The sequence below is a fragment of the Crocodylus siamensis genome, chromosome 4 (genome assembly GCF_052110815.1).
Source record: "Crocodylus siamensis isolate JL-2025a chromosome 4, ASM5211081v1, whole genome shotgun sequence".
Lineage (NCBI taxonomy): Eukaryota > Metazoa > Chordata > Crocodylia > Crocodylidae > Crocodylus > Crocodylus siamensis.
This window is the reverse complement of record NC_143398.1, coordinates 57802355-57814496: the sequence shown is the minus strand read 5'-3', so window position 1 is coordinate 57814496 and position 12142 is coordinate 57802355. Positions and strand designations below refer to the sequence as shown.

Sequence of the window (12142 nt, the reverse complement as noted above, 5' to 3'; positions counted from 1 at the left end):
GTGAATTTTGTCTGTCCTACAGTAGGGATACAAAAAGATGCTAAACAAAAAGGGGAAAGAACGTCATTTACCAACACCTCCAACTTCAAACTACAACTGCAACTATTTTTAAAATACATTTAACTTAAATATAATATGTTTTTGGTTTCAAGTACAGAAATAAAGTAACCAAGTTCTGGTACTGTCAACAGGAAATGAGTATGAAAAATGTTTGCATGTCTTCTTAATTGAAAGAAATGGAAGTTTCAGCCAGCTGAGAAAGATAATGCATAGACATGGAAACACCTAATAGTAAGTCAAAACAACATGGAATACTTGGTGATCTCTGTGTTCTTAAAATGTGTTTTTTTAACAGCAAGGTGAAGTTGACTGTTGGCCACTGACTTGCCCAGAAGTGGACTGTGAATTCAGTGTACTCCCTGAGAGCGAGTGTTGCCCACGTTGTGTCACTGACCCTTGCCAGGCAGACACCATTCGTAATGACATCACTAAAACTTGTCTGGATGAAACAAATGTGGTTCGCTTCACTGGATCTTCTTGGATTAAGCACGGCACAGAGTGCACCCTATGCCAATGCAAGGTAAAGAACATAAAATGAAGCCAAGAGGCCTCTTTGCTAGTTTTTTCAATGGTTCATAAATATTAACACATTTAGCACTAATACATTTAGTCTAGTCAGTGGGAAGTCAGTTGCTGCACTTACTTTCAAAGCAGCAGAGGCTGCCATATAAAATATTCATCTTTATTAACTTCAACCTCTTCTGTCAATGCTGTGGTTTTTTCAGGAACCAGAATGATGGCTTAAATGCACCGGCAGCACAGAAATAGCATCATAGCCCATGCTGTTGCAGACTCTGGATAAGTTAGCAGACTTGTCCTTTCCACTTGTCTCTCACTTTCACTATGATGGCAACTTACTTTTACCAACTCCATGCTGCCTTGCAGATACCTACAGTATCAATTTTCAAAGGTCAAAAATGTAACTTCATAAAGGAATTGTAGTTTGGAGAGTTAACATCAAATTACCTAAAACAGTATTTCTTCTTTTGAGGATCGTGATGATCAAATATTTTAAGCTTTATAATGACAAAATGGAACTCCCACTATGTCTTACTTGCTTTACAATTGACAGAAAAGACAGCATGACAACCTGAATATTCAATATTCCTTGGGGTCAAAAGGGTACAGCCAAAAGCTTATCTGAATTCTGCTGCCTTTTCAAAAATAGGGGTGTTACAATAAACATTTCCATTAAAAATGCAGGTGAACTGTATTTTTGCAGAATGACAAATAGCAGGTCAACAGTGGTTGAGGGACAAAGGGAAGAGACAGCAAAACATCCATTCAAATTAAGATCCATAAACCTTACTGAATAATACTATGGTTTCTGGGTATCATCTCATGTCCTTTCCCTAGAGCTAAAATAAGAACTAAGGCTCCAGTTTGGGGAACACATAGAACCAAGATCCATATATTGGCTTAGTTGTATCACCCTACCCTTGTGTACTGACCTGACTTGATCCCAAGATTGGTCTGTCTGAATTGTATCTGTTTGTACAGAGTTAAGAGTTCCCCTCCTTGCTACTGCCATGTAAACCAAAATCATTATTTGGGCCTATATAAGTCATATACATACTACACCAAACTCAGTAGATCCTGATAACTCAAGTCAAAATACATTTGAAGGCCATGAACATGATGTACTAGTTCTGCATGCCCACAGAACTAAATTCAGGCTCTCTCTATCAAGAGAACATGAGTGCAGTACCAGGTAGAGGGAAGACATTCAGATCCACTCGCACCCGCTCAGAGCAGTGTACCCAGTCAGGAGGGAAATGGAACAAACAAAGTCTAGGAATCCACAGGAAACTCCTGGTAGTATGTCCCAGCTCACTGATGGGGAGGGTGGATCTTTCAGTGGCTGATTTTTTTTCTCCTAGGACAGTTACAAGGTGCAGATAGTCCCAGACCGGCATTGTGCCTGTTTAAATTAGATTCTCGCTGTACTCCTGGCTTTTCCATGTCAAGAATTCTTGAATATTGCAAAGTAAAAAAGACACCAGTTCTTAATACAGAGCATATATAAGTTTGCTCCTTAATATGCAAGGACTTATTTTGTTTCCTAACACTATCTTTTGCAGCATACTGTATTTGTATCCAAATAAATCAAACTAATACCAGAACACAATTTATATAGTTAATACAGTAACACAAGTTATTACTATCATAGTAGTATGTACCTCATTTGTATTGCTTCAGCCCTACTCTTTCCCTGCTGTGCATCATGTGGAAGGTCAAAGCTGCAGGATAAGCCTCTCTAACCAAGCTATAGCAAAATAGGTTTACACAAAATCCTTTAAGAATTCAGAAATCCAGGCATCAGCTAAAGCTGACTTAGCCACAAAACCATTTCAAATCACAAGTGAAGAAGGAGAATACTGGGATTGTTTAGCCTCCTGTCACATACAGAGTCAGGGAAATGTGTGAATGATTCTGATTTCCACTGGCCTTTAATCAGTCTGGAACTTCAGTTGACTAAAGATACCTACAGAATTTAAAAGAAGCATGCACATTTTGTTTGCATTGTTAAAGTCAGAAGAGAGAAAAGGTAGAAAAGCAGAAAATATTATCTTTTCACAAATACTTTAATCATTTTTCTGTTCCAGGAATTGTTCATATTTATATAAAAGCAGCTAAATGATCAGTGGAAACTTTAAGAATTAATCGTTGACTGTGCTACAGCTTGCATATATTAACATGAGGTATACAGTGCTGAATTAAAAGTAATGGTGCCTTCTGTCTCATCTAAATAAAATTCCTAGAGCCCCGTCCTCTCTGACAGCTGTATATGCACAATAGCCCGAATCCTGATACAGTCAGTAGCATATCTCTTACTGATTTCATTTTCTTTCAATTTTTTGTTCTTTTGGTTTTATGATATAGAACACAATACACTGAGCATTTAGTGGAACCATTAGATTCCTTTTATATGGTGTGCGCGGCTAAAGTGATGCTAAAATCTGATCAAATTATTTATATATTCGTTTATAAAAAGTGGTCAATTCCATTCTTAAATTAACTGTACAGAATATTAATGTGTTTCAATCTTTTTCCCCTCTTTCCCTTCTCTAGAATGGTCATGTTTGCTGCTCCGTGGATCCACAGTGCCTTCAGGAACTGTGAAGCTAACAACCATTTTTCACAAGCAGTTTCTGGTTAATGAATTTTCCTTCAAAAAGAGACATTTCGACCAAAAATTGTATAAAGCCAAAACTGAAATCTGATCAGTTTTGTCCATCTTAAAAGTGCAGAAATGTTATAAATGAAGTGAGCTGTCCATTACCTGAGTTAGAGTGAAATGTATAGGACTTCAGAAAAGCTCAGAAATGTAAGCTCAGAAATGCTTGAGGTCAGACTCAACTTCTGCCTATTTGCGTGTCTGACATCATTATGCAGAATATTAGGGTAGAGTAAAGTGACACATTGTAACGTTGTACATAACGATGTCAAGATACAGAGTCCACTAGAAGTAACCTTTGAGCCTACTGAAGCTTTGAAAATACAAGACTTCAATAGGCACAGAGACTTTTTCGTAATATTTGAATCTGCACGATTTGTTTGATTGCTCACTGCAGAATCTAACATAAAGTTGAGTAAAAGGATGAACTCTTCAGGAACAAAGAATATGCTGGCTAAGATATGTTATGTACAGTACCTACTGAGAAAAAAAGATACAAGTTATTGTAAAAAAAACCGTAATGCACAGGCATGGCTACTTAATGTTTTCTGATGGGAAAAGTCATCTATATTTCCTTGTTTTACTGCACTTATTATTTCTTGATTGAATTTGTTCAGTATAAGCTCGTTCTTGTGCAAAATTTAAATAAATATTTCTCTTACCTTATAATATTTTTTGACTTTGAGTCTCCTTCACTGTTCAGGATGGTATTTTTATATAATATTGATGCTTATAACTCCTTTGTCAGTATGGTTGTCCATAGATGTTTCTACCCAGCACAACTTTGTTCTTTCATTTCACATCTTTGTTAGTCTTTCAGGAACTAGTCTGGCAAATGCCTGTACATGCAAGTGACTTCACTCAGGGGATAAGTGCCATTTCATTAAATAGGATGACTTAGATGCATAAAGATGTTCAAGATCAGGTCCTACATGTTGATTTGTTATTGTCGCATGGATTAGGCACAACTTTAAAACCCCCGTAACACTGTTCTGACTTATTGGAAATGCTCTATAAACAGCTTTTTGTTTTGTCAACACCTCAACTTATTCAGATACTTTTGTAATAATAAATAATAGTCTGTTAGTGCACAATTATTCTTATAATGTACTTATTCTGTTGATGCAGAAGCAATCATCTCTTCAGCAAAGGGGACTTAAGTTAAAAAATGCTATTTTCCCAATTGTGCTGTTGTGACAATTAACACAAAAGTATCTAACCAAGGCTATCTATATTTATGAGGCAATGAGGATAGGGTACACAGGATGACAGGCACTTGGATCACAAGAAATACAAATAACAGGGACAAAGTTGAGAACAAAGTTGGCTAGGTTATAGTGGACCTTAAGTTGAATATGAGCCAATAATGTGCTCTAGTTTTTAAAAAAGAGCCAACAACATTCTGGGTTGTCTGAACAGGAATGTCACTTGCAAATAAGGGATGTGATTCTTTTACTGTATTTAGCACTGATGTGATATCACCTGCAGTACTGTGTCTAGTTTTGGGCCCCACACTTCAGAAAGGATGTGGACAGAATAGAAATCCATCTAAGAGCAACAAAAAATTGTTAGACCCAGGAAACATGACTTATTAGGAAAGACTGAAAGAGCTAGGATAATTTAGTCTGAAGAAGAGAGGACTAAGGGGGATTTGATAAGGGTCTACAGATAACTGAAGGGCAATTACACAGAGGATGGAGATAGATATTTTTCTGTGGCTGTATGGGGACAGGAGTAAGAGCAATGACCTCAAGCTGCAGCAGACGAAATTAGGTTACAGTTTAGGAGGTGGTCAAGCTTTGGAACAAGCTACTTAGAGAAGTGGAATCTCCCTCCCTGCGAATTTTCAATATCAGGTTGGACGGACACTTGACTGGGATAGTTTAGTTAGAGATGATCCTGCCTTGAGCAGGGGACTGGGGTAGTTGACCTCATGAGATTCCTTTCAGGTCTGCTTTCCTATGATTGTATTATCCATGTCTTAGGGAATTATTACAAGCATTGAAAAGTAAGAAGAAAATGTAATATACCAAAAATGCAGCATCCCTTTAAATAATTAGACCAGCATGGAGTCAAAGGCTGGACATATATTGTCCTTTTAAATATCTTTTTTTTTTGTCTTTAGTTAGTATTGGTAGAATATAAGATGATGAACCATTTTGGTTTTATTACAAAAATGAACTAGAATTTTGGTTTAACACAAAATTTCTATTATAGCCCTTCCTAGTGATTATAGTTTTACTAGGGAATTTCATATGCCAGGGTTTCAACAAAGCAAAATGTTTTCTTGCAAAAAATGCTATTTTGCAAGCAGTATTTTATATATGAGGACAAAGTGCAAGAGTGCCAGGCAACCACGAGTCAGTTAGGTGGTTGCTTGTATCTCAATGTTCTTTATTACATGCATGTATGTAAATAAGGTAGGTACACAGGATGACAGGCACTTGGATCACAAGGCATACAAATAAAATGAAGACATATTTAGACAAAAAGAAGCGTGGTGAAATATTCTACAGTGGACTATTAAAGCTATGAAGGTTTTCAGACTGAATAAATCTTTCCTTTTCAAGGTCTTGCCCATAAATAATAGATACTCAAGGGATTTACTGTTTTATCCACAGTTTCTGGAAAGCCGCAATCAATGTTCTTTAAGAAGTGTGTTAGGTCCTTGAAAAAGAGACTGTTTCTATACCTATTCTTGTCTGCTAATAATTGCCAAGGGTCATGTTTGCCCTCCGGGACATAGGCACATCTCTCATTGAATTGAGTGACAGTTGTGTCCCTGTATATGAGAGCAGATTTGACAGAAGGTGCTACTATTTAGGGACTGAATTTTGATTTCATTCTAAAATGCATGTTAGAAAGACACATTGCTAGGCTGCTTTTTGTTCTGCAAAACACAAAAGGAGCTAACATATGGCTCAAGGGCAAATCTCTGGCTCAAGTAAAGGCTGCAGAAAACCCTGAATGAATGCGGTGGAGCTACCTCAGAGTATGCATAACACAGCTCTACCAATGTCCGGGTTGTGACCATACATATGCAATTTCAGGGTGGGACTAGGGAACGGGAGTGGAAGTCCAGTCAGTTGGTCCACAACTACTGTAGCTCCCTTGTATATGGCATGGCTTGGGTTGTATACCAAGATTGGGTCTGGATCACAGATAGGAAGATAAGAGCCAAAGAAAAAAATTATCTTCACTTTTTTTTGGTCTTTGTATTTTTAGAGGCACAGTAACATTTACATTTCATCTTAGCTTGTACTTTTAAACTAAGGATGTGAATGGTAGAAAACAAATCTCCCTCTCTTTTCATTTATCACCAACCCTTTGCTGGGACAGTTTTTTGCTCTTTTTGTGGTTGTCATTGTTGCAGTTTGATCAAACAGCTTGCAGTACACCAAAATCTAAGCTAAATATAGCCGAGTCAAGACATACACTAATCGTTTTATCAAAATAAACCTTGAATCCAATCCTTAGAGAGCCAGTTGATACTATATGTGCTTGAGGAGCAGAAGTTATTCTTCTGAACAAATCTGAAATCCTCTGTGCTGAATAAAAAATGAGGGTGAGTTGACTGAACATTATCTAATCTATCATTGCTTGAGGTTGCTAATTAGTTGGGAATTCTTCTAAAGGTCAACAAATTCCAAAGAGACATCTCAGTGACCCCTTTCCAGCTCAGTTGATCCAGCAATTAGTACTTCATGAATTAATCCCCACCCCCCCCAAAAATTGAAATGCTACAGAAAATTGATCTCAGAATTCCAGACCTACCTAAAGAATCTATGGCAGGCACAACCACGTATTCATTATCTTTAAAAAACCCTCCAAGAATTAATGTTGCTTTCTCCTCCTAGGGATAGAGTAAAGGAGGGCGGGGGTGAAGGAGGTATGTTGTGTTCTTTTGCTGACCTTTCATAATCGATGCACTGTTTACACGCTACAATTCAATAACTCCCATAAAAGAATTGTCACCTCTTTGCAGAGTAATTGCCCTCAGTTAATGGACCTGCAGATATAAAGGCAGAAATGTCTTCAGTTACACAGGATTCAATTCTATGGTGAAACAAATTGGTAAAGAATAGCAGCATTGTAAGTTGCTGAAAACTGAATTATTTAACAACACATTTCTGGTATCTAAATTCGCTATAGTCATGAGCAAAAGAAAGAGAGCGAGGTGGTGTTTTTTCCTTTGATTCTGGCATTAAACAAGTGTATGTGAGCCAGACTCTGAGTATGAAAGTTAAATGTTTGTCTCCATTTTGGAGGTTAGGTTCACAGAACTTGAATTATGCATCCCAAAAAACATAGTTGCTCTCTATTTCTCATCTCTCCCTATTCAGCCCTCAAACCAAAAAAGTTATTCACGCAGCCCTATATTAAGGCAGACGAGGCTGTTTGGGTAGATGTGATATCTTTTAGTAGACCGACTAAATAGTTGAAAAAATGTTCTTTGCAAGCTTTTGGGCACTTGCAAGGCTTCTTCAGACAGAGGGAGAGTCTACAGAAGGATGTGTGCACCTGAAAGTTTGCAAAGAACAATTTTTCCAACTATTTAGTTGGTCTAATAAAAGATACCACATTTATCCGAAGAACCTTGTCTGCCTATGTCCTTAGCCCAACGTGGCTACAACCAACACTCCAAGCCCTATATTAAAGCACTGCAGATAAGCCTGTGTTAATCAGTATTTTCTTGCTTCCAAAGTTTGCACACACTGTAAAATGCTGAGACAAAATTGTTTAATATAATAGAAGATTTGCACCCTATGTTCTACCAGTTTGATGTTAGTGGATCATTTAAATAACATAAAACTTTAATTACTATAAACCATAATAGTGTATCGATCATATTATGTTCCATCCAGAAAGCAGCCAAGTAAATGTACTGTGCTTTTCTTAAAATTCTATTTGGTCAGTAATTTTGGACTTTTAATACAATTCCCAGGATTTCTCCTATGCATCAGAGATATTGCTTTGAATCATTAATATCATGAAAGGCTGTGAATTTTCATTTTAGGATTAAGTTGTATTTGAATTGCAAGCCAAAGCCAAAATAACACGATCTGCATCACTGCAGCTAGAACATTACCCTAAATAAAGTAGCAGATCACTCATAAAAATACAGAATTAAATTCAGTTTTATACAAGACCACCATATTGGTAACATTTAAGGTATGTTCACCTTTCCATGATGTCTGATTTACAATGGGAGAAAGAAAATTGAAGTTCAAGGTATTAATTTTTTTGTAGATGTGCTAAGTAGTTTCATACAGTACGTTCTCTAGTTCATGGCATATTGCAGAATACAACTTTTAAGTTGTTTATTCTGATTTTATTAGCCTTGAGTATTTGTTGCTACTTTTCCTATTCAGGTTGTCTAATAATAGTTCAGATCATTTAATATCATTATATCTCAAAAGACTTTTTCCTTGGCTGGAAACACATTAAACAAGCCAAACATTTCACTTGCAGCAACCACTGCTTCATATGTCACTGGACAGGGCAACAGCTTAGTTAGGACTTCAGCCCACAACTTGGCTCCAGGTGTCAGCATGGCAGGAGGTGGGTAGAATAAGACTGAGAAGGAACCATTCCCCAGATAAGACGTCTCCCTCTCACTGCCAAGACAGCCTCAAAAGAAGCTGGCATTTTTCCTGTTTTGCTCCTACACGTCTCATGGGTTGAGGAATCAGGAAGGAGGAGGAAGCAAATCCCCTTGAACCACATTGCTGCCGGAATTTCTCTCCTCCCCACCCTTCAGCATTGGGCCTGGCTAAGAGAGGTTTCCTAGGTGTCTTTTTACTGTAATAGGATGTAGGAAATATGGGTGGAAATGACCTCTGCTGCAGCCTTGGGAGCCTTCGACATGAGGGACATAGAGCCAGGGGCAAAGCAACTTGTGGTGTGGAAGGAAACCAAATATCATGGGGAGACAAAGAAAGTGTTCACCAGGTGACTTGTCTACCATTGTCATGTGGTGAGACCAAAGGTAGTCAAGAGAGAGTAGGTAGGAGAGGGGACAGTAACTGAGGCTGAACAGTAGGCCTGTGCAAAGCTTTGGTCTGTGATTGCATTCAGTGAAGATTTGGCCTGATTCGGTGACTGAATCTCCAAATTTGAATCAAATCAGAGGACCCTTTAATCTCTCTTAATTGAATCAGAACCCTCCAAACTGATTCAGAGAGATTTGGAAAGATTCGGTAATTTGGACATAGACACAGCTTTAAATGTTTTTTCTACATACCTCAAGGTACCAGGGGGCTTGTGAATGCTGCGATGCTGGGGCGCATGGAGTGTCCCGCAGAAGTGTGGGAGGTTCCCCAGAGTGCTCAGCAGCAGACTTGGAAGTGGACCAGAAGCACTACCAGGTCCGCCAGAGCGTGCACTGGGGGCCCCCCCTGCACCCTCCCGGCTCAGCAAGTGCCTCCTGCATCTGGGGGGGGGCAACCAGGGTCCCCTCACAGCTGATCACCAAGCTGCGGGGGCATGGGAGGGGGCCCATGTGCTCCCAGCAGACCCAGAAGTGGACCAGAAGTACGCTTCCGGGTTCACCACCAAGCACATGGAGGGGCCCCCCCACATGTCTGTGGGACACTCCATGTGCCCCAGCATTGCAGAGTTCACAAGCCATGCTGGTACCTCAAGGTATGTAGAAAAAACATTTAAAGCTGTGTCTATGGCCAAATTGTTGATTCTCTGAATCAGCATCGAATCTTCAGATTCGGATTCAGCCACATTGAATCAGGGATGGTGATATGAACTAATCGAATCACTGTCCCTGATACAGGCCGTATCTGAATCCAAACTGAATAGACCCTGCTTTGCACACACCTACTGGACAGTGCATGAGGATGACAGAAAGGAACAGTAGGTTCTTCAAGGGGATTTTACTGGCTTGGCTGGATTTTTATACTTGGGGGACATGTTGTTTATAATACACATACATAATAACTAACCTTCTGGCCTCCCTTTTATAGCCCTCGTCTCCCTCCCCCCCAGTATACATTGTATTGTAGCTGGCTTTTGTTGGGCCATGGCCACATTAGAAAGGGAACTCTAGAGCAAGAGTGTCTTTTTAGATCTTTCAAAACCTTTTGCATATTTGGGTTTCCACAACAACATAAATTGAAAGCAGACATTTTGAACACCAAGAGTTTCTTAAGACTAAAAAGTTCATGAAAAGCCAGTGTTTTGGATGGGATAAAACCAGTCAAGTTTCAGAATTTTAGCCTATTTCAGACTAGTCAGGATTAGGATGAAACCTTCACGGGGAAGGATTAAACTGCATCTGCCTGCAGCAGTGTTACTTTAAACTCCTTTTGATGCATCTGATGCCAGCCACCCTAAGAGACAGGATTATGGGCCAGTGAGAGTATGAGTCTACTATTATATGGCAATTCCTATATTAATGTACTTAGTAGCCCTAAGAATCTATGTGTTGGCTTTGTACCAATGTCTCCAGGCTCCCTAAAGGGATTTAGATTAGATTAGGTTGTTTTGTTGTTATATGCTTCTAGTGGTTTACTACTTGGTTTTATAGGCCCTGACATTCCCATAGAAAATGCAGCAGGAAAGCGAAAAAAAAAATTAACTGTCATCATAAATTGAACCCAGAAGTCAGCACATCTGATGCTCGCTTCAAAAGGAGAGGGGCAAGAGGTCCCCAGGGGCTGTAATTCCTGTGGTTCCTTTGATCAGTGGAGAAAATACAGTCCAAGAGAGCAGATCTAAGGATGACACAGAGATATTTCTTTTTCTTGGGGTATTAACCATGGATTCCTCTCAGCAACAATACCCATTTAGAAGAAGTGTTGTCTTTGGAGGTACTGTCATGACTAGCTGCCTCCTTCACCAGAAAGGGAGGTGGAAGCTATGAAAGGGAGTTAATAACATGGGTAGTGGCCTTATCTTCTGTTTGAATTTCTATTTTGGAAATCTAAAGAGGAGAAAAGGCCAAGCGAAATTGTTCCTCTTACTTCCTTACCCCAGATAATCTATGCTACTTGTGTGGTAGGCAGCATAGATTATATTCAAAGATCAGCTGCATTGGAAATCTTGGAAAGGTCCTTGATGTTTTCCATACCAATTTTCTTAGCCTCAACATGGTTGTGATAGAGGTTATTCTTGGTGACTGGAGATTTCAGTTAACCATAACACATCTAACTCTTGAGCATATACGAGTCCTCTGAGATCCTTATAATGCCCAAAAACTCTAATGCCCACAAACCTTGGGGAAATCTAATGTAAAATTGATTCAAAGGTTCATAGTTCAGACATCTCTAGTGTAGTTGCCAGGGATACTAACTAGTCTCAGAGACCTAATCTTGCAATTTTAATCCTGTTCTTGCCTTTTTTGCCTGACTAATTACAGAAATCTTTGTTTGAGGGCTTCCAGCCCTGACTTCCTAGGATCTGTAGTTCATACTAAATCTTTTCCCTTCAAGTCTTAGTTGTTCAGTCACATTACACCAAGATTTAAAGAGCATCATTAGCTCTCAATATAGCTGTAGGTACCCACAGCTTTTACACGGCCCATTTAAGTGATTTTTTATTTCTTATAAACCAAGTTTCCCTCATCCAGGCAGCTTTCAAATGTTTTTTACATGGTTCATGTATCTAGATTGCCTCTTATGGGTAATGTGTATTTGCACATAAAACTTTTCAGCTATTGCATTTGATTTTTTTTTTCAAATCTATTAGAATTTAGCCCATCTTTGGTGTATCTCCAGTCAAGAGACTTTCATACCCTATGCCAGTGATTCTCAATCTTTTTAGACTGAAGGCACTCTTTGATGGTCTTTAGATACCCCTCGAAAGATTCAAGAAACCCCTAAAAATATTAGCTCTTAGTTTTCACTCAGTTTTTGACTGCAGAAACCTGATGCGAGGATGGTTGGGAAGTAC

The 12142-nt window shown here is 38.8% G+C and overlaps 1 protein-coding gene across 2 annotated transcripts in view; it reads left to right on the top strand.

Moving 5' to 3' along the window:
- The window catches only part of NELL2 (neural EGFL like 2), a 266470-nt gene extending 262561 nt beyond the window's left edge, over window positions 1–3909 (top strand). For both annotated transcript variants that reach the window (XM_090042380.1, XM_090042379.1), the window contains exons 19-20: window positions 356–580; window positions 3133–3909. In XM_090042380.1, coding sequence (XP_089898506.1) covers window positions 356–580; window positions 3133–3183 — 276 coding nt within the window. In that variant the 3' untranslated portion in view covers window positions 3184–3909. The remainder of the gene's footprint in view (window positions 1–355; window positions 581–3132) is intronic.
- Window positions 3910–12142: the final 8233 nt, after the last annotated feature.